The following is a 23,920-nucleotide window of genomic DNA, read 5'->3' on the forward strand; positions in this document are numbered from 1 at the left end:
TTTGTGCACGCCTTTAACCCCAGCAATCTAGAGGCAGAGGCAGGCAGATCATTGTGAGTTTGAGGCCAGCCTGCTCTACATAGTGAATTCCAGGACAGCCAGGGCTACGTAGAGAAACCCTGTCTCAAAAAAAAATTGCTGATGTTCAGCAGGGTGTAATATCTCATACACATAATCCTAACATTTGGGAGGCTGAGGCCAGAGAATCACAGTGAGTTCAAGACTATAGTAGGCTACACAGTGAATTCCAGGTCAACTTGGGCTACAGTACGAGATGCTGTCTCAAAAAGAAAAAAGACAGTGGTCACAAAAAACTGAAAACAACAAAAAAGGCATGAGAAGAAGGCTTTCAGTAAGCATGGAATGAGAGAGTGTAATAAAGGATAAAATGATCAAAAATTGATTCTATACATTTATGAAGCTGTCAAAAGAATAATAAAAAGTAAATTTAATTTAAAAAGGAAAAAAAATTATTAATTTAATTTTTTTTACATTTTTTGGTGTCTGTGTGTGTACATGCAGGGGTCAGAAGACAACTTGTGGGAGTTGGGCTTGCTCCTTCCACTTGAAGACAACAAGTTGAAGAGATGGAGCTGGGCCCTACTTATCCTGGTTCCTGAGTTTTCAGATCCCCTTTACACTTTGTATTTGAGATAATAGACTTACAACCCGAAGGTTTGCACCTGCTAAATTTCACTTCTAACTGGAAATGAACAGAATGAGAAACCAAAATAATCTTAACTCCCATACTAAGCTATACTTCATATCCAGGTAAAAGAATAACTCATTTTTAAACCCGAAACTGGTTATAACACATGCCTACCACCTTCCCCATACAATATTGAGAAGGCAAAGTCTCCCCAGTTCCTGCTTCCCACTTTGACCTCACTATGTTCTGGACAAAACACAGAAACACTTTCTGTGCCAGAATGCTGCTGAACGAAGTTTAATTAAGCATAGCAAAGTGGAGGGAAAAGAGAAGGATCCCTTTGGTTCTGTTTCATGAAGTAAACATTTTCCGATTCCCTTTGAATCTTCATAGCCCATGTCTAGGGAACAGTGTGGTGGTTTCTTCAGATAATTCTTTCATCTTAAGTATAATTACTTCAGAGGCTTTAAAAAAAAGAGGTAAGTATTAGTTACATCAAAAAGTGAATAATAAGCTCCTTTAAAATCATCCCTGTTAATCTTTACAGCATTTTAGTTTGAGGACACACAGTAGTCTCAGATAAACAGAAAAATCTACAGATTGCTCATAGTAGAGTGATACAACTGTTTGTGGTTCTTTTTTTTTTTTCCAATTCTGGAAATTGAACTTGGGCCCCAGGCACACCAGCCAAGCAACAGCCACAGTTGAACAGAGCAGTGAACTCTTGACAAGTTGTCCAAAAGTTGCTGTTTCAACTAAACACTAGCATATCCAACCCAAGGCCTGCCATAACCTCTTAGTCATCCCAAGTGGCATCTGGCTCCAAGCAAAAACTTATTAACACTAGCCATGATGCTGTCTTCTCTTAGAATACAAAATATAGTAACAGAGGAAATAAGCTGCCCTTGAACACCAATCCTATCTCTAGCCTCTTCTTGCAAAGAAACAATACTACTCCATAATTTTTATTTCTTGAATTTATTTTACGTGTTTGAATGCTTTGCCTGCATGTATGTATGTATGCTGCATGTGTGCCTGGTGCTCTCAGAAGTCAGAAGAGGGCATCAGATCCCCTGGAACCAGAGGTACAGATTGCTGTAAGCTGCAATATGGGTGCTGTGAACTGAACCCAGGCCTCTTATAAGAGCCACAAGTACACTTAACCCATCTCTCCAGCCCCAATCATATTTTATTTTATACAAAGCCAAGAGAATCTTCCCTGCTATGAGTGGCCTGTAACACATTCAGCAAGATGGTCTTTTGTTTTATTTTGTTGAATTTTTTTAAAAACTTTTTAAAGATTTATTTATTTCATTTTATGTGATGAGTGTTTGCCTATATGTATATTTATGTACCATGTACATACCTGGTGCCCACAGAGGCCAGAAAAAGGCACCAGATGGCCTAGAACTGGAGTTACGGATAGTCATGAGCCATGATGTGGGTGCTGGGAATCAAACCTGGGTCCTCTGGCCAGCACTTTAAACCACTGAGCCATCTCTCTAGCCCCCTATTTTGTTTTTAATTTTATTTTTATTAATATGTATTGTATAAATGTTAGAGAGAGACAGAGAAAGCATAGCTGTGCCACAGCATGCATGTGGGGGTCAGAGGACAAATTCCAGGAATCAACTCTAGCCTTCCAACATGGGGTCTGGGGATTGATTCAAGTCATCAGGCTTGCATAGCAGTGATTTTACCTGCAAAACCATCTCACTGGCCCAAGGGTGTCATTTAAAAAGAAAAGGAAAAATTATATAGCACACAAATCAGTGGTTTTAATTATTATTTGACCTTTTCATACATGGATAACTGCAATTTATTCAGAAAGTAGGTTTGGGTGGGTTGTTTTTGTTTTTAATATAGAATTAATATAATCCAGTCACTGTGTACCTGAGGATTATTTTGAACTACACTGCCTGAGTGCTGGCATTGTAAACATGTAAACACAATTAGCAAGTGGTTTTTGTAAATAAAGTTGTATTGGCACACAACTATGTCCATTTGTTTCTATATCGCCTATGCCTGCTTTCTCACTGCAATAGCTATGACAGGTCCAGAAGCATAAAATACTATCTGGTCAATTTCCAACATAGACTATTACAGTTCTAACCAGTAACTTACAGGTACTGATATGCTCATTCCTGGCCTCAGATGTATGCCCTTTCTCCCAAATACTGTCTCTTAACAGCACCAAGGCTAAATCTGGGCTGCGAAGGACCCTGGGAACCAAGTCCTGTAATGCTCCCATCTCTACCAAGATGCCAGCTTCCTGCGAGACAAACAAATAATCTTCCAAAATGCTTTCTTACCCTCTCAGGTGGCCCATTGTTCCTGAGGCAAGAAGGAGCTTCAGTTGATTTCCAGTTCAGCCAGCTTTGCCTCTGAATAGCTGTCATCGCTGACATCACTGTATACATCACTAGAGTAACAGAGAAAAGTCACTCGGCAGGATGTTTAAAAACACCACAGATAATCAGTCAAGGTTTAGCTCCAAACCTGTTCCATAATTAAGATCCATGTAGAGGAAATACTAAGAATATTTGATGATCATCCTGCAGTCTAACCACATCCTTCTTTGCTCAGAGAAACTGATTACAGGCCTTCATCACAATTTGTAGGTTCGTTATTATTATTAGAGGATTTAGGAAAGTGTTTCATAGGTTGAAATGTATAAATCAAAGACTACAGACCAGCTGTCCACTTCCACAAAGCCTTGACTGCTTGGCTGCCTGCCCCTGTGCCTGTAGCTTGCTTTCTACTCGAGGAGTTCTATTAACAATCTGATTTCATATGAAAGCCTGAAGCCAGGAGTGGTAGCTCACACCTGTAATCCCAGAACTTATGAGGCTGAGGCAGGAGGACTGCCAAAGAGTTCTAGGCCAACCTGGGTGGTCTATTGTGAAAACCTGTCTCAAAAAAAAGTCATGTCATCTGCAGGAAAATATATGCAACTGGAGATGATCATATGCAGAGAAATAACCCAGTCTCAAAAAGACAAATTTTGTATGTTTTATCTTATTTGCAGTTCCTATTATTTTACAGAAAATACATAAAATCATGCATGTATATATGACATGAAAGAAGTAAAACTGTCTAGGAGGATGAACATGGCTAATGGGAGGAAGGGGCAAGAGAAAGGAGAGTGAGGGTGTAAAGGGATACTTCCAGTATTCGATACATACTTACATACACTTCTAGGAGAACCTTAAAATTTTGTTTAATTTTAATTATTTTATAAAGAAAGTGGGCCACCAAGATGGCTTAGTTGGTTAAAGCACTTTCTATACATAGAGCCTTAAGACCTGAGTCTGATACCCAGATAACCGACTCCCAAAAGTTGTCCTTTGACCTCCACTCTCAGCATTGTGGCAGATGTGCACACAAATACACAACCCATACACACACATGCGCGCACAAAGAAATTTTGAAAGAAAGAAGTGAGTCAAGTGGAAATGAGGCCACTATGAACACACCTTGAAGGGGCTATTGGGACTTCAGCCACCATAACATAAATAGTTTTCTTTTACCGTGTGCTCCCCACCATGGTGTTCTGCCTTACCACAGGACCAAAAGCAATGGAGCCAGAAGACCATAGCGAGAACCCTTCAAAACAATATTTTTAAGGAAAAGCATAGGGGATGGGTCCCTTTATTTCATGTCAATCTAGACTAGGGACTGTTGTAGAATATTTTTTAAGGTGTGTTACTTTTGTTCATGTTGCATTTGTTTAGCTCTGTGAAGCTGTGTCACTGTGCCTGTCTAACACACCTGATGGGCTAGTAACTGTAACTGTGCAAGCCTGAGGACCCGAGTTCCATCTCTGGAAGCCACCACACAAAAAGTGAAAGGACGAAAACAACTGACATACACATACAGGAGGGAAGGGGAGGGAGGGAAGGAGGGAGGGAGGGAGGGAGAGAGACAGAGACCAAACTGAAGTTTCTCTGGGTCTTCATTTCCTGATGAATACTCCTAACGCCCGACACATCCATAACTTTGGCCAGGCATTTGCTGACCTAAATGGCAATAAAAGTCCGAAACCCTTAACCAGTGAAATTTCACTTTTGTTCCTTTGAAAGGAAAAGGGAAAACCACTGGGAAAGGTCTATGCAGAGAGACTAGAAAACAAAACTCCTGTTCCCCACTTACTGAGTGATTATCAATAAACAGATATACCAAATCATCAAAGTTTCTGTTTTGTTTATTCATTCTCCTTCTTGACTTTCTGACAAAACAGCAGAGGTATGGTGGCATCAGACCAGAGAAAACAGCAAGGAAAAGGTTAAGAATTAGTCAAAAATGGAATATGGGTTAGCTAAAGATATAAAACAACATATCATTATTATTAAAGTCAAATACCACCTCCCACTTTTTAGTTAGGAAAAAGCACTTGTACTGCTATATAATGACTGAGAGCTTGTTTTAGTTGTTTGTTTGTTTTTAAGATTGACCCAAAGGCTGGAGATGTAGCTCTGTTGAGAGAGCGCTTGCCTTCAATCCCTAGCACTGCATAAACTGAGCATAATAGTCCATGCCTGTAATCTCAGCACTCATAATGCTGAGAATGGAAGATGCACTGGGAGTTTGAGACCAGCCTAGACTCCAGATTGGATTCCAACATACTATAGGCTTCAGAGTGAGAGCCTATCTCAAAACCAATTAACTAGTTAATTAACAAGCTACAACTTCAGAGACTGCCCAGAGATGTATAAATCTGGTCTGAAAATTACATAAAAATAAGCTTTTGCTATTCATGAAGGTTACATGTTCCTGTGACATGCTCTCAAAACTTAGGGAAATACAGAGAATCAGGAAAAACCATTAGGCACATAAGTTTCAGAATTATTTTCTAAAAGTCTTTTTTTTTTTTTTTTTTTGAGCTGAGGATCGAACCCAGGGCTTTGTGCTTGCTAGGTGAGCGCTCTACCACTGAGCTAAATCCCCAACCCTAAAAATCATTTTTAAAGTTAATTAATTAAAAAATAGAAATTAATTTAAGAATGAATTATTTCCTGTACCAGGTATAATTCCCCATGAGGGCCTTACATAGGTCAGCTCTAACCCACCAGCTCTCACTTTCTACCAATGCATCAAAATGGAACAACCTAAGTCAAGCAAATTGAGGCTCAGCTTGAGTTTATTCATCTCTAAGGTTAATAATTTTTTCCCTAGTGTTCTGAGACTAGGTAGGACAATAAACCATGACACTCGAGAACAGAATTGTCAGAATAGGCATTACTGCTAAACTTGCTGATTTAGAGCACTCATCTGGAGGCAAAAAACCAGTGATAGAAATAAAATGTGGGTCATCAAACAAACACACAACAACACTGGCTTCTGCAACAGACTGGAAAATGTAAGCGCCACTCTGGGCCCTATATGATCTGGGGGATTATTTTTGTTTCACACAAAACAAACTTAAGAGTCAGTCATAAGCTAGATATGCATATTTCACTTAAAGTTAGCTCAGCTCAGGGTTGGGGATTTAGCTCAGTGGTAGAGCACTTACTTGCCTAGCAAGCGCAAGGCCCTGGGTTCGATCCCCAGCTCAAAAAAAAGTTATCTCAGCTCTGTATTAATATTAATCTATCTTTTTAAATAATTACACACACACACACACACACACACACACACACACACACACACACACACGGATCTGTTGTTGTTTATGAAACATGATTCTGCAGTATGTAGCCCACACAGCCTCAAACTCACAATTCTCCTGCCTCAGCTTCTTGAGTGTGGAATTAAAGACCAGCACTATGCCCAGCTAAATACTATGGTTTTGCATGTTAAATTCCATTAAGTGTCACAAACAAACAACTGTATCTCTTATCACATTTAAGGAAGCGAAGTTTTAACTTGTCCAGTATAAGTACAAGCTGCCATGGCTATACAAATTTAAAACAATTAGAGGCAAATGGAATTAAAAATTCCACTCCTTACTTGTACTGGCACTTCAAGTACTCTGCAGCTATGTGTGGCTAATGACTGCCGTTTTTGAATAGTGCAGATTATTGAACATTTCCATCACTTGAGAAAGTTTTAATGGATAGTATTGATTTAAAACTAATGGGGCCAGCCAGATGGCTCAGCAGGTAAAGATGCCTGCCGCCAAGCCCGAGGACCTGAATTCGATCCAAAGAACCCCTTGGTGAAAGCAAGAGAACTGGCTTCTGAAAGCTGTCCTCTCGACACACACACACACACACACACACACACACACACACACACACACACACGTGCATGCATCTATGAATGAACATACACACAGACACATGCACTCATGCAAAATAAAAATGTAATAAGTAAACTTTAAAAAAGAATAAAAATAAAGTCCAATTACTATGATAGTGATTATAATTATTATTCCCTCAAAAAAGTGTTTTAAAGGCCTTGCTATGTATAGTTAATTAAAATCATAGCAAATATTTCTCATGCACATGTTCCCCAAGTAGTTTAGTAGAAACTAATTCTCTCTCTCTCTCTCTCTCTCTCTCTAAGGTTTTTCTGTGTAGCCCTAGCTGTCCTGGAACTTGCTGTAGACCAGGCTGGCCTCGAACTCACAGATGAGCCTATCTCTACCTCCTGAGTGCTGGGATTAAAGGTATGCACCGCCACCACCTGGCTCAAGGCAAATCATCTTTAATGCAAGATATTTAGCTGGGGATTTGAAGTAAGAAGCTTCAGTTACACCAACAAAGCAAGGAGTCTGCTCTTACAGGCTTCCAAGGGAAAGGGAGGCCTTGCATTAAGCAGGAGCAGGCTTCGTTAGTATGTAACCTATGCTACTTGACCAGGAATGAGGCATATGTGATTAGGCTACAGGAGGGGACAGGGGGTGGGGCTTGGTTAATGTGTGACTATGCAATGTGAAAGCAGTCAGGCTGCCTTCCACCTCCAGGTGGCAGCAGAAAGACTGGGTGTGTGCCTCTCCTGCTCACAGCCAGTGTGCTTCAGGCCCACAGGTTCTAACAGTGGCAAGACAAAAACTATCAGTTTCAACACAGGTAGGGATTGCTATCCTAGGACACTACTTTGACTTCAAGGCTTGACCACAATGGTCTCCATGTTTATTTGTTTTTGAAATAGTCTTTTGTAACTCATGCTGGTTTCAAACTCACTATGTAGCCAAGGATAACGTCAAATTTCTGATCCTCCTGCCTCACCTCCAAAGTGCTAGACTGCAGACATGATCTACCAAACCTAGTTTACATGGTGCTGGGATGGAACCCTAGATTTCATACATGCTAGGCAAGTTAATGATTTAAAACTAATGGATAACCTGTCTGTCAATGACTCCTTACTCCTAATAAATTCCCAGTAAATGAAAATATTCCAAGATACTAGGGGAAGGGTGGTGATGTTCCATATATCCCACCTTTTATGCTACTCTGAAGCAGCCATTAATCACTTCTTCTCTATTAATAGAAAGAGGTGGTTGGAATTTAAAAACAAGCTTAATGACATAGTTAGGACTCCCAGCATGCATGAGTACCTGTAGTACTTTGTATCAAAATCCATTTCATGTGAAAAAGTGTGTTTTAAAAACACATTGCCATGCATAGTTTTCCCCAAAGCATTGTTACTGCTATACTTACTTGTTTCTCGAAGGGCCCCTGGAAGCCATAAAATACAAGAGCAAGGGAATAAAAACTTAGTATGCTCTGAATGTGTTTTGCATCTCATAGTAAACAGGAGACTTCAACCCAGGCAGGGCTTTAAAAGCACAGTGGTCTGTATCACTCTGAACTCCATTCCTGGCTGGCAACCATATTATCAACGCCACAGTGAAGTGAGACCTATAAAGAGCACCTTTTAACCAATGCATAATCCCCAAAAGAAGGAGTACTCAGATGTGACTTATTAACAATAATTTACCAGAAAAAAACCCTCTAAGTATAAGTTGAAGTCAATCATGGGGGTGGTGAAAAAATGTTGAAAAGAACAGCTCAAAGCAAAAAAAAAATAAAAATAAAAACTAAAAAAGATTGGACTTTCTGTCCCAATTCCCTTTTGTTTGAAATGTAACAAAGGAGAGAGAGCGGTCTTTTGATAAAAGTCTACCAAGCCTCGTGTCCACTATGCCTCACAGCAGCCCTAAGGATGGTTGACGGCAACTTGGTCACTACCCTTCAATGATGAGCGGCAGATCCAGAAGCACCAACTCCACCATCAAAACCACCACCACAGCAATAAAACATTTAAGCACATATTACATGATTGGTCCTAGCAGTGCCAACCATGAAGGCCAAAGTCAAAAAGCAAGGTGGGTCCAAGTTCACAGTGTACTAGAAACTGAACAGCACTTAGGCGCAGGGGAGAATATCTGAGTTTTTGGTTCGGAGCAGGCAAAGTGAGGCAAGCATGCCTCAGACTCTAAAGCTTAGAGGGAGAAAGGTACAGTGCTATCACGGCACAGTTAACCTGGGCCCCTCAGCCCCATGCCCACCTTCCCAAGTCCCATGAGCTGACATCCTAATAGGATATAGATTGGTGTTCCTTCTCACTAAGCAGGTCCAGAATATATATCAATAGCTAGGAGGCAAAGGCATTAAACCCTTCTGGGGAGTTCTCAAGACTCGGAGGTCTTCTGTATGGATTTATGTGCATTTTATTCCATAAGCCAAAGTAAGCCTTTGAGGGTTTTGAGCTGCATAGTCATGTGAGAAGACCATTCTCATGGCAGAAGATGGATTAGGAGGATTAGAAGGAGAAAAACCAGAGGCACAAAGTCCAGGCAATAGGCTTTGTAGTAGGTAAAAGACGAAGGCAGCTGGAACTAAGGTAAAATTAGTAATAATAATAATAATAATAATAATAATAATAATAGTAATAATAATTCACATTTAAGTTCCTACCATAGACCAAGCATTGTGTAAAATGATTTATATAATAGTGGGAAACTTAATCTTTATTATTACTATGTAAACTAGGGACTTTTACCTTGTGTTGGGGGGACTGTATGTGGTATGTTGCTAGGATATAGTTCAGGGCCTTATATAAAGGTTATTTATATATAGTTACTAAACTATAACATTAATTCACAGCCTTCCACCCACTTTGTTGAGACAAGGTCTCACTATGTATCCCTGGCTGGCCTTGAACTCATAGAGAACTGCCTGCCTGGCTCCAAAGAAACTTTTTATAAAGAAACAGTACAAGGAAAGATGAAGTCCCAACCATTCAGGAAAGAAGAGTTGGGTTTGGATTCAGTAAGTCCTATCCACTTCCAGAGCTTAGGGTCTGAAAGCTCAGGCCACATGTCCATGTAGTATAGTACAATGCTTTCCTAGCATGGACAGAGCCTTGAGTTCAACCCTCAGCACCACATACCAAGTGTGGTAGTACAAGCCTGCAAACCCATTACCAGGGAAGTGGAGGGAGGAATTCAAGGTAATCTCAACTGCATATTGAGTTGGAAACTAGCCTGGGATATGGGAGACCCTCCTACAAAGATAAAAGATAAAGTATGGGCTGAATGAATGGTCATGTCATTGGAACTGATGTTAATTTTCTTAGGTATAACACTGAATTGTGTGAAAATTTGAAAATTTAATTTTTATGAATATTTATGTATGAAGTGCTACCATGTTTGCAATGTACTTGTAAATGGTTCAAAAGAAAACTTTGAATGAAATACTATATGAAAATTAAAAAAAAGAACTTTGTACACAGAAAATAGAGGAAGAAAGGGAGCATAGCAGAACTATAACAACTCATAAATGTGGCCAAATGACTACAAGGATTACTGGACTAATCTATCTTATTGGTATACTTGAAAGTTTTCAAAATAAAAGAACTGTGGGGAAAATATATATTTTCACTATTATACCTGGCTTACTTTTCTGTTGCTGTGAAGAGACACCATGAACTAGGCAACTGACAAAAAAGAAAGCATTTAATTGGGGGCTTGCTTACAGCTTCAGAGGACGAATCCATGACCATCATGGTGGGAAACATGACAGCAGGCAAACAGGCATGGCACTGGAGCAGCAGCTGAGAGCTCACATGTTGAGACAACAACCATGAGGCAGAGAGTTCTAACTGGGAATGGTGCAGGATTTTGAAACCTCAAAGCCCAATCCCAGTGACAAAAGTCTTCCAACAAGGGTATGCCTCCTCCAACAAGGCCACATCCCTTGATCCTTCCTAAACAGTTCTACCAACTGGGTGGCAAGCATTCAAATATGAGTCTATGGGGGTCATCTCATTCAAACCACTACTATAGCCAAGAAGAACCACATATAGGTAGAAAGACTAGAAGGAAATATTCTTTAAAATTAATACAGTGTGACTGTATCAAGTTGTTGAGCTTATGGGTGCTTCCCCCCAAATTTTCTATAGCATTACATCTAGAAATCAACAAAAAAAAATAACTCATCTCAGGTTGGAAGTCAGCATGTGATTTATAAAGACAGACAGAGACAGTGTGAGTGAAATGGGTTCCTTCTCTTCCTGACTGCCTCCGGGATTCAAAGACAAAGGTATCATGGTAGGCTGGGGATGGAGCTCAAGGTTGGAGTACGTACAAATCCCTGGCTGGGTTCAATCCTCAGCATCACTCAAAGAAAATTAAGTGGCAAAAGCAAATGGGAAGAAGACAATAGACTTATACTAGGAGTCCAGTCTAGAAGGGAATCAGGAAATGGAAGAGCCAGACTCCAGGAACACACTTTCTTTAAGGCCCCTTTGGATTATGAAGTAGTTCTGACTTTTGAGTTTGGTCTGCAATAGTCAATCAAATACAGTGCACCATCAAGTACCTTCTCTATTGGTTTGATACCACCACACCTCTTGTTTTGCTATGAAAAGATGATCTCTCTGTACAAGAGACAGTAAATGTTGGTTGGAGTCATGATTCAAGGTCCAAAACTTAAAATAAAATGTTACTCAATTGTCTTAAAAGCCCAGTTTTAACCTTTAAAACAACATTCCCCCCAAAGAGTTATATTCCTGTGAACTGTGGATTGACTGTACCTGAGTTCTTGTGTTCTGATACAGAATGAGCAATACCTAAGCAAGAGTCTTACTCTAACCCACAAATGGGCCTGACAGATGCCCACATCATAAAACTAGAAGCTGCTCTTAAACCTGTGTAGCGCTGAGCATAAGAGCTGTGCAGGGCAAACAGAGACACACATGCCGAAAAGAGTAAATTATATATCCTTCTGTGAATTTCAAGTGGAACTCCTGGGCTGGGCCTCAGGAGTGTGACTCGGTGTAAGGCTGTATGCTTAACATGAGCAAGGCCTGGAGTCCAACCACCAGCACCAGCCCCCAGAGCAATTCCTAATACAGGTAATATAGATGCTTTGTTTCTACAGATTAAAGAACTCCCCATTACAAACACCTTAGCATATTCTATGTAGTGCAAGTAAGGTAGGATAGAAAGACCAGGAACGTTTTGAGGACATGACAAGCAGAGAGGAGCTCTTCAACCTGGAATCCAATTAAAGTCTCTTGCCAATGAAGAATCAAGAATTCCAGCACAATTAGTTACTAGCTGCTTAAGGCCCTTTTGGGGGGCTGGAGAGATGGCTCAGCAGTTAAAAGAACTCACTGGCTGCTCTTGCAGAGCATCCAGGTTTGGTGCCCAGCACCTATATGGTCACTCACATCAGTCACATATGAGTCCGGAGGATCTGACTCCCTCTTCTGGCCCCAATAGGCACTGCATACACCTGGCGTACAGATATACATGCAGGCAAAACACCCTACACACAGAAACTAAAAATAAATAAAATCTCAAAAAAAGCCTTTTCCCCTTTCTAGCTATAAAACATTTTCTAGGAATTTCATCAGAAACTCCATTTATAGGGGAAAGATATATACTAAACTCCTTAATGCAACCCTAGTGGCTTCTGGTTTCTTTTTTCCAGACTGTAATTCCATTCAAGGCATCTTTATCTCTTATCAAACAAAAAAGAAAAAGGGGAAAAAGATTTCTAAGCAACCTTTTGAGATATAACTTGTATATATGGCTAATGCTAAGACAAGTCATTGTGACTGCCTCTTTCAAGAGCCTGTATTCAACTTGGATATGTTGTACTTTCTGTGAGTCTTGGAGAAGCCCACACCATGCTCTCACCATGTAGTACTTTCTTCTGAGTACCTCTCTTTCTCTTAACCCTCTCTATTAAAATATCCTCAATAAAATCTCCAACTCTACTTCATTATATACCAGCGAGTCCTGAAATTCTCTGCAGTGTTCAAGTCACAAACTCTCAGTTTGGCCTGAATCAAGGTCCCTAAAAGTCTAGGGGAATTTCTGAAGCTGCTGAGACTAATATCAAGGAACTGTTTCTGTACCTTCACTGCTGGCACAAGCGTCCAAGTTTTCTACTTTTTTCTTAGAATTATATGAAGCAGTCCCATTTCACTCGAACCGTGCTAGCAAGACCATTCAAACTTGTGGTTACCTTTTTTAAAACATTCATATGGGGGCTGGGGATTTAGCTCAGTGGTAGAACACTTGCCTAGCAAGCACAAGGCCCTGGGTTCGGTCCTCAGCTCAAAAAAAACATGCATATGTATATGTCTATGGGAGTGTATACCACTTGTGTGCAGGTAATCAAGGAGGCCAGAAGAAGGTGGTGGATCCCCTGAAGCTGGAGTCATAGGTGGTTTTGTGTTACCAGATGTAGATGCTGGGAACCAAAGTCAGGTGCCCTGGAAGAGCTGTAGGCATGTTCAATGGTTAAGCCATCTCTCCACCCCTTGTGTTTCCCTCTTATAAATGGGACAGATGAAATTTTGACAAAAAAAAAGACATAGTACCAAAGATTACAGTTACATATTGAATGGAGCATAATTTCCTGTTAGACATGTTTACTCTAAAAATGGATTTGTACTTATTCAAAATGAGTTAACCAGGCAGCCGCCATCATTCAAAAGGCTTGTAGGGTCAGTCTGTAGCTGATGACTTTCACAGTGAATCCTCTACTACTAACTTGAATCACATCACTTTTCTCGGTCTACATTGTTTGTACAATGTGATTTATGATGACTACTGCTTTCCTTCAGGGAGTCTGGAATTTTGATGGATGCTAGGCAGAGAACATCTGTGTGACCATCCCTTAGTAAAATTATCTCAGCTCCAAGTCTATGGGCACCAACACACACACACACACACACACACACACACACACACACTCATGCACACACACACACACACTCATGCACACACACACACACACACACACACACACACACATGGGCACTTAGTGCTGGAATGAGGGTGCACTTGCTAGCACAGACGGGAGTAAGGTTGCACAGGAAATCTAAAATGGACTTCTCTAAACTCTGCTTACATCTTGTCCCTGACTGCTCCTTGTGTGAATGTATATTGTGTACACAGATATTAGCTGTGCATACAACTATATTCTGATTTTGACTCAAGAATTACTGAATATGTGGGTATTCTTAGATGGGACCCTCAAAATAAGGCTCTTAGTTTGATTTTTTTGTTGTTGTTCTTTTGTATTTTGAAGCAAGGTCTAGATCTGTAGCTCAGGTTGGCATCAAACCCACGGTGACTCACCTACCTGATCCTCCCAAGTGCTCGAATTATAATGTGAACCAGCACACCTGGCTGTGGTGGCAGCTGCTGCTGCTTCTCCTCCTTCTCTTCCTTCCTCCTCCTCCTCCCCTTCTTCTTTATTGGGGGGGGGGGTGTCTCACGGTATAGTCTTGGTTGGCCTGAACTCAATAGTAGACAAGGCTTTAAGCCTCAAACTCAGAGTTGTGCCTTCCTCTGCCTCCCGGTGCTTGGACTAAAAACATCAATCACTATGACCAGCTCCATGTACTTTAAATTACATTGTGGGGAGAGAGGGGTGCATATGTGGAGGTCAGAGGACAACTTGTGGGAGTCACTTCCCTCCTGGAGACTCAATTCAGATCGTCAGGCTAGGCAGCAGGCACCTTTACTCACTAGGCCATCTCTCTGGCCTGATCTGCATGTACTTTTCAGCAATTAATAAAAAACGTTTTTAAAATACTACCCTAGAATGATTGTTCCCTTGAACCGACTGCTGGAAACCTAAAACTAGGGGGAATTAGCCTTTAGAACTGCTGCTATTTTGCAGATAACAGAGTGGCTGACAATTTAGTTCACCAGCTCTAAATCCCTAAATAATATTCTTACTACAACTCCCAAGTGCCCAATGATAAATATTTTCTCCACTGGGCAGAATGCAGAGGTTACAGCTCAGGTGTTCTTATTAAAGCCAAGAATTTTTACACTCTGCACCTGAAGACATGGGCTGCCCATGTGCCATACAGTTGAGTATAATCAGAGACAATTTCAGGGGAAGGAAGTCATTCTTCAGTGTTCATGCTCGAGCTGTTTACAAGTAGTAATCTTGTTTGAAAGAAGCACAGCTTGTATCAGTGTGTGGCCAGCAAGGCAGTCACCTGCCATTCAGAACTCTGCAATCCCATGGAGGTGCCAGACAGCCACTGGATTATTAGTCACCACTCTTGTGGTTTGGGGAATTTGTTTATTGGCTTTTTGGTGAGTTGGGGTGTGTGTGTGTGTGTGTGTGTGTGTGTGTGTGTGTGTGTGTGTGTGTGTTTGAGCAAGGTTTCACATAGCCCAAGCTAGCCTTGATGACCTTGAACTTCTTATCTTCTTGGTTCTACCTCCAAAGTGCTGGGATTATACGCATGCATCATCATGTGGTGCCATGTGGTGCTGTATGGTGCTAGGGATCAAACCTCAGGGTTCATACACACTAGGCAAACATTCTACAACTGAACTACATTTCCTAGACTGGTTTGGGGTTATTTTGCTTTATTGAGGCAGGGTCTTGATATGTAACCCTGGCTGGCTTGGAACTAATAGTGTAGACCAGACTAGCACTGAATTTGCAGTAACCCTCTAGTCTCTGGAGTGCTAGCATTACAGCAATGTGCAACCACACCTGCCACATCAATCACCATTCCTTATTGAGATCCCTGCAATATATCAGGTTTAGACCACCCTCCTCTGCTGCCAGTACCTTCCACTTTAGTGCAGAGTCACCTGTGTGCTCAGCAGCCAGGCAGAGACATAAGGGAAGGCACCAACTTGTGATTGATGCACAACCATGGAGGACTACGGGTTGGCTGAAATTGCAACGAGCTCCATTAAGAGGGCTATTCTCTCTAAAAGTGTATCTGGCTTAGCTGTTTCAGGCAAGTGCTCAGCTATGGAGGAGCTTCACTCAGAAATGCAAGCCTCCACACAGAAATCAATAGGCCTCACACAACACAGCAGGTGGGTAGAAGGACAGCCAGACTACACGAACCATACGCATTCACTTGTGAGCTGATGCTTGCATACGGCCAGATACTTATCAGTGTATAATTTCTCTCAGCCAACTAACTGGCTCCATTGTCACCTCCTTTCCTACATGAGAATCTGTAATAACAGAGAACGTCAGGTAGCCATAAAATGTCATAGCACACATGTGATTTGGAATTCCACATTGGAATTTCAATCTGCAACATAAACTATGCAGCCTGAGAACCCAGGAATGTTTTCATCATATGAAATCTCTTGTGCAGAACAATAGCACAGAAGCCAGGAGATTTGGAGATCACATCTGAAGCAGGGAAGAATCTGAGTCCCCTTAGCCTGCTCCTTATGGTAGTCCCCAGACACAGTTGGAAAGGCACTGCCCGGGTTGAAGACAGCAAAGAGTGACTATCAATGAGGTCAAGGCAGCAGGCATGTAAGCCACGTAAAGCTGTTCCCATATGAACCCACAGGAAACTGAAGCACTAGCGTTGTGAGCTTCTCTGAACAATAATGCATTACAAGAAGACTATAACACAAGCTTACAGACATCCCTTGTCCTGATGCTCCTGATCTCAACTGCAGCCCTGCAACAGTTGTTTGCAAGGGCAAGAGTCTAAGCAACATACAGCATTACTGTGATAGTCAATTACGCTTCCTAAGTCTGGAATATTCTAGGTAGTTCCGTCTACCTCTAAACTTTCTACACATGATACATACAATATTCTCAGAGGAGAATAAATACAGATATAAATTCTATCCAAACTATTATTTAAACATCATGAAATCACGGCCACTACCTAGATCTTAGCAATTACTGTGCTATTCACCTGGGAAATTAGAACAGAACAATACATTCCCTCCTCTCCTGTTTTTTGTTTGTTTGGTTGGCTGGTTTTGGTTTTCTAGGTTGGAGATGTAGTTGAGTAGGTGAGAATACTTGCCTATCATGCATGAATCTCTGGGTTCCAACCTCAGGACAGTTAAATGTGGTGACACATATTTGTAAGCCCAGCACTTGGAAATTAGAGGCAGGAGGATCCAGAGTTCAAGGTCATCCTTGGCTACAAAGCAAACTCAAGAACAGCCTGGGCTGTGTGAGACCCTGTCTCTAAAACCAAAACCAAAAGACATGGTGTCTCACTATTTATAGCAGCCTGGCCTGGAATCCATGATCCTGCTTTAGTCTTTCAAATACAACCAGCAAAATATATCTTTAAAAATGTAAATGATTATATTTCTAAGGTTGATACAGTCTCAATGTTCATTAATACTATGATAATGAAAAGAATAGCAAAAGTTTAGGTATACAGGATCATCAATTGAACTAGACAGAAATTAAATAAAAACCAATTTACTTAACAACTTTCAGCTAAGACAAGGAAAATCAGATCCCTTACCTTATACTCTTACCTCAAAAAAAGGCTAGATACACTGTTGGATATTAAACTATGAAAGTGGTAGAAGAAAACACTGGGGTTATGATTTATAAGATCTTTCTACAGGAAAGGCTTTAGGTATGATACTAAAGATAGAATGCAGAAAAAATAAAACATACTTTTTTTTCAAAACTTAAATTCCACAATGACATTCAATTTTGTGGAAAAGCTAAGATGATAGTAACCATACGTCTCGGCTCAATGCTAGGAGCATTAAGCTGGTTACCTGGGTGACAGTCTGTTTATCTGTTGCAGATGGGCATTCAGATTTCCAGTTGCTGCAAGTAAGAGCCCCAGGTACGGAGGGGAAGGCTTCATTGGCCTAGAAGAAAACTCGGGATGGAACTGGACACCAATGAAATATGGATGACCTGAAATGAAAGCAAGCATGAAGTAAATGAATCAAGCAGACATGAGAACCAGCCACTAGAAAGGTTACCATATAATTGAACACCAACCCACATGAAGCACTGAAGGGATTCTTTAACTTGCCAACAGAGTTATTTCCATGATCCATTTTTGGAGTAAAATTCCAAATTTCTAAACCCATTTAACTTAATTAGAGACCTAGAATTTCTTGGGTTTGTTTTTTTTTTTTTGGGGGGGGGGGGGTTTGAGGTGGTAGTGTTAGACGAAGGAAAGTGAAGTAAGAGCTTTTGAGTGCTAACATGAAGTCTCCTTCTTGAACATCAACCTACTTTTCTGGTTTCTTTTGAGATAAGGTGACATGTAGCCCAGGATACCCTTGAACTGCTCCATAGCTGAGAATGATCTTGAACTTTTGATATTCCTACCTCTACCTCCTAAGTGCTAGGATTATAGGTGTGTGCCACTACACTGGGCTTATGTAGTGCTGGGGATTGAACTCAGGACCTCATGCATTCTAAGCACACATTTTACCAACTTAGCTACATCCCCAGCCCTAGCCTGCTTCTGGAAGACCTTTCATTGTTGACTTAATTTCCACAGTATTCCTAGACTTCAAGCTACCCCCTACCTGAGGCTGGGGAAATGGCTTAGTGAATAAAAGCATTTTCTAAGCAAGCATGAGAATCTGAGTTCAAATCCCCAGCATCCATGTAAAAGAGTTAGGCACCACTGCCCCATGCGTGTAAGCCCAGCATAGGAGGGTGAAGACGGGAGGATTTGGGGAGCTTCCTGGCCAGCCAGCCTAGCAGGAAGTGGGGGAATTTGTTGAGAGACCCCATCTCATGGCAATAAGGTAGAAAGTAATAGAAGAAGACACTGAATACACACACACACACAGACACACACACACACACACACACACACACACTGATCATTCATAGCTGATAGGCACTATACTGAGCAGGCAGAATAGTTTCTTCATTGGAGCAAATTCTCCTGGACAGGTCTGACCTCAGAAAAATCCTGTGGAAGAATACTGTACATGTAAGCAGAAGCCTCCTTGAATTGGAGGGCTATTCAGCTATGAAAGCTTAGCACAGGAAATGATATCTTCTCCCTCAACAAAAGAAGAAAGGAGTTAAGTATGTTGGTGCAGGGATATAATCTCAGCACCCCAGAGGTGGAAGCAAGAATATCAGAATTTCACGGTCATCTTCAGCTACACTACAAGTGCACAGGCCATCGTGTGCTACAGGAGACCCTGTCTGAAAGCAAAACAAAATAAAACACAAGTCAGTGTCCTCATTAGTTTTTATTGTCAATGCAATATAGCCTGGGAAAGGGAAACCTCAAGTGAAGAACTGCCTTGATCACATTGGCCTATCCCATGTCTGTAAGAGATTGTCTTGATTGATGAGGAAGGGATAGCCCACTGTGAGTGGCACCATCCCCAGGTAAATAGGTCTGGGCTGTATAAGAAAACTGAGCATGATCTAGAGAGTAAGCCAATAAGCAGTGTTCCTCCTTGGTTTCTGCTTCTGTTCCTACCTTAATTTCCCTCAATGATGAACTGTGACCTGGAAGTATAAGCCAAGATAAACTCTTTCTTTACCAAGTTGCTTTTGGTCATAGTATTTATAACAACAGAAATCCAACTAGAACAGTTGGACCTAGTGGTACAAGCCAGTAATCCCAGCATTTAGGAGGCAGAGATAGGAGGATCACTACAACTTTGAAGGCAACCTGGTCTACACTGCAAGTTCCAGGTAAACCTCAGCTACACAGAAAAACAAAAACAAAAACAAAAAACCAAGGGCCTTAGGAATGGCTCAGCAGGTAAAATCACTTGCCTCCACCCAACCTGACTACCTGAATTCCATCCCTGGGGCCCATGTGATGGAAGGAAAGAATCAAAAGATTCCTAACCTCCATATACAAGCCATGGCATGAGGCCCACCCTTCACTTCCATCCCCACAAATAAGGAAACAAATTAATAAATTTAAAAAAAAAAACAAAAAACTTTATTTTAAAAACAAAGAAAAGTCATCCACACTTAGAGAAGAAATTGAGCAATATAACTTTAAAGTAAAACACATTAAAGATTATAGCATAATATCTAGGGATGTCTTAGAAAGACAGTACTTCTGTTTCTGCAGAGCTACAGAGCGATGCTGTGACACAGATCATGTCATAGCCAGGGACAGACTATTTAAATGAATGGATCATTGCTTGGAATCATTTTATCCAAATTCTCTGTGTGGATATGAAGAATAGTGAAAGAGTTTTTATTTTGATGAGGGTCTATCAGTCAAACAAAGTACCTTTAAAAATAATGCTCTTAATCGCTTTTAAGCAGATTCTGACATTCTACAAATCTCAAGCCTTGTTCCTTGGAATCCTTGAGGGATGGTAGAGACTTGTGACTGTGCTTCTAAAGGGTACTTAAGATCAAAATCTTCTGGGGAATTTTCCTTCATAAAATGAATTCCCTTGCAGTCAGCTTTTAAAAACTGCAAGGTTTTACAGCAGCTCTTGTTTCCTTCCCAGCCTTCATTAACTCTGAAGGCGTCAATGGGCATCTAAATCTTTGTGAAGAAAGTAGTCTCTCGGTATTTGCTGACAATAAGAGAAGCAGGAGATTGAAAAGAGAATAAGCACTTGAACAAAGTAAACAGTTAGTTGCTTAAGAAATTATCTGCCCTCTTCTCACAAGCCAAGAGAGGTTGGTAGCCTTCAACAGCAATTAGTGATCATACTTTAACATCAAAATGACTCCTGAAACACATCTTTACTATTCTCATCCAAAACTACACAGTAACCAGACAGGGTGGCTTACACCAGTAATGCCAGCACTTGGGGAGCTGAAGCAGGAGAATTATCTCAAGGTGTATTTTAGGACTGTTTGAGCTACTGAATGATAACCTGTATCTCAAAAAAACAAAACAAAACAAAACAAAATTAAACAATAATAACCACCACAAAATATACTCTAGGCAGAAGACCCAAGGGAAATACAGAAAAGTAAAATGTCTCAAAGGTGGGGATAGAAGAAGGCTATGACCTGAGTTTACTTCTCAGCTCCCAATGCCTCACTCGATGGTCTTGGACATGTTATTTAACCTCTCTGCACTCCAGCCTCCTCCATAAATGGGAATGAACATCCATCGACTACTTTGTGAGGCACACCACAGACACATATGGAGTCCCTAGCAGGGGTTTAGGATCAAGCATCTAGTGAGCTCACTAAATGTCCATTGTTTTCTTTCAGAGTCCAGGTAAGAGGCTACTATGTTCAAGGCAGCCATCTCCAACATCATCTCCTCCCAGTTTGGGATTCACACTACCCACTTTCTGTTTGGGATTCTTGAAGTACTCAAATAGATTATGGACCATCAAAGGGGGAAAAAACAGAAAAGAGCATTTAAATCAGAGAATTATGACATGGGCTGAGATGGAGAAAAAGTTGCCAAGTTGTAAAAAGAGTCTGGAAGGCTAAATCACACAAGTTGAAATAGCAGGTTCTCCAACATCATTCTAATACTTTATGTATTTGTGTTTGTTTATTTGTTTGAGACAGGATCTCTCTGTATAGTTCTGGCTGTCCTGGAACTCACTATGTAGACCAGGCTGGGCTTGAACTCAGAGATCCCAAGAGCTGGGTTTAAAGACATGAGCCACCATGCCTGGCTATTAATTTGTGAACAAGATCTCCTTTTGTAGCCTTGGCTGTCCTGGAGTCTACTATGTAACCTAGATAGGCTTCAAACTTACAGTGATCCTCCTGCTCAGTCTCACAAATCCTAGAACTACAGGCATGCACCACCAAACCCAGATTAGGCTACCATTTTGGAGTATCCAACACATACTTCACATTCAACAAACCAGAGTGGTTTCGCCAACAAATTAACATGACTGGACTGCAAAGTCAGAGCCCTGTCCTGCTTAGAAAGTACTAGATATGGGAGAACCTAGAGGCAGGGAGGAAGTTGAGGACAAGTCAGACTTGAAGCCATCATGAAGTGAGGCTAAAGTGGTAGGGACTGGGAGGGCAATCTCAAACACTTTCTCTGCATTAGTAGACTCTGGCACTTGACAAGTGATTACAAGTTGGGGGTGTGAAGGGGGTAAATAGCTTAATAATCCAATCTCAAGTTGATCTAGGAGAATGGTTCTTGATCAGGTGGAAGGTGGTTCTTGACTTGCCAGTGTCTACAGATGGTTTTTTGTTTTGTTTTGTTTTGTTTTGTTTTGTTTTGTTTTGTTTTGTTTTGTTTTGGATTGGCTGATTGGTTGGTTGATTTGAGTTTGGTTTGGTTTTTGAGACAAGGTCTCTTGTAGCCTAAGTAGATCTCAATGTACCTAAGGATGATCTTGAACTCCTGATCCTCTTGATTCTACCTTCCAAGTGCCAGGATTACAATCATGCATCATCACACCTGGCATTGAGGTACTGTGGCTTGAGCCTAGGACCTTGTGCATCCTAACAAACACTCTGCCAGGAAGACAGACCTTTCCCCCAACTCTGTAAAGATGTTTTTGAAACACCACAACTAATGGGTAGGAGGAAGCAAGTCTGCTACTAATATCCATTGACAAGAGGCCAGAGATGCTGATAAATACCACATAGCATGCAGGACAGCCCAACAACAAAGAATGATCTTACTCCAAATGTAAATGGCAGAGAGGGTAAGAAACTTCCAGGAGAGGAGACTGATGGCACATTAATATAAATCATCTTAAGGAAAAGTATGGAGAACATTTAATTTATTTTGACATAAAATGAACATGTCAAGAGAATATCCAGACAAACAAACAGATCAAGAAGAAATTTCCCAAGTGTTCAAGTTTGTCAAATGAAATGTATACCCATGGGTCTAGACTTGGGGTTGCAAATATTTCTGTAAAGGGCTGAATAATAAATACTTTAAGCATTGCAAGCCATGAAGTCTCTTTCCTAACTATGCATGTTTCTTTCTACAACATAAAAAGCATCATCAGAAGCAAGGTCACTCTGACCATCCCTGCCTGTGTGTGTGAGAGCCAACATAAACTCTTAGAGTCACCGTGCCTAAAAGTAGGTCATAACACCCTCATTCCTGCCAGGCATGGTAGCCCACGCCTGTGATCCCAGCATCTGGGAAGTGGAACCAAGGAGATCAGGAATTCCAGGCAAGCCTCAGTTAGGTATTGAGATAAAGAAGACAAGCCTGGAATACGTGAAACTGTCCCAGAAAAACAAAAACAAAACTAACAGGGGGAAAAGACCCTCATTCCAGGGGGATTCTTCCCTGCATATGTGAGGCAAGAATGTTGCAAAGAGGCCAAGAATCTGGACAGTCTTGCTGGCCCCTTAGTCTATTCCACCTTATCACATTTATGATAATGCCTTATCAGATTTCCACAAGACTGCCTATTCTTCCTCAAAGCTAAGAATAAAAAGAGTTTCCCTGGATTTTGTGGTCTTCATTTCTGAAGGCCCCTGTGTCACATGAAACTAAAAAGACTTGTTATGCTCTGTGATAGCTAATCTTGTCAACCTGGCACACTTAGGAAGAGGAAGCTTCAGCTAAAGAATTGCTTCCACCAGAGAGGCCTGTGGTCACATCTGTGGGCGAACATGTTCTTGATTGCTCATTGATACAGGCAGGCCCAACTCACTGTGGGCAGCACCAGCCCTGGACAGGAGGGCCTGGGCTGTATAAGAAAGGGAGCTGAAGGTGAGCTTGGTAGGAATCCAGCAAGCAGCATTTCTCCATGGGTTTTGCTTCAAGCTCCTGCCTTGCATTCTTGCCTTGGCTTCCCTTGATGATGGACTGTAACTTGTAAGATGAAATAAGCCCTTTCCCCCCAAGTTAGTTTTGGTCAGTGTCTGCCTTATTAATGTGTAAGAGTGGCCTATATGGTACTTTTTTTGGTTTTTTTGTTTTGTTTTCTCAAGACAGGATTTCTCTGTGTAGGCCTGGCTGCCCTGAAACTTGCTCTATAGACCAGGCTGGCCTTGAATTCACAGAGATCCACCTGCCTCTGCCTCCTGAATGCTGGGATTAAAGGTGTGCACCACCACCGTCTGGCAGCACTACTGATTTGGGTGGCAGGAAAGCTGAAGAACTGAAAGGGTTGTGAGAGAAGATGAGGCTTGATGCCATGTGGCAGAGTTAGGATCCCAGAAGAGAAGC

General features: G+C 41.2%; 1 protein-coding gene across 5 annotated transcripts in view; it reads right to left on the minus strand.

Moving 5' to 3' along the window:
* Positions 1-501: 501 nt before the first annotated feature.
* Positions 502-23,920, minus strand: part of Ctps2 (CTP synthase 2) — a 111,353-nt gene continuing 87,934 nt past the window's right edge. For 4 of the 5 annotated variants that reach the window (XM_036175117.1, XM_036175121.1, XM_036175116.1 and 1 more), the window contains 4 exons: positions 17,601-17,745; positions 8,254-8,271; positions 2,962-3,071; positions 502-1,113 (listed from right to left, as the gene is read on the minus strand). In XM_036175117.1, the coding sequence (XP_036031010.1) occupies positions 3,002-3,071; positions 8,254-8,271; positions 17,601-17,745 (233 nt within the window). In that variant the 3' untranslated portion in view covers positions 502-1,113; positions 2,962-3,001. The remainder of the gene's footprint in view (positions 1,114-2,961; positions 3,072-8,253; positions 8,272-17,600; positions 17,746-23,920) is intronic. The other variant, XM_036175118.1, reaches the window with a different exon arrangement.

Source organism: Onychomys torridus, chromosome X, assembly GCF_903995425.1.
Source record: "Onychomys torridus chromosome X, mOncTor1.1, whole genome shotgun sequence".
Classification (NCBI taxonomy): domain Eukaryota; kingdom Metazoa; phylum Chordata; class Mammalia; order Rodentia; family Cricetidae; genus Onychomys; species Onychomys torridus.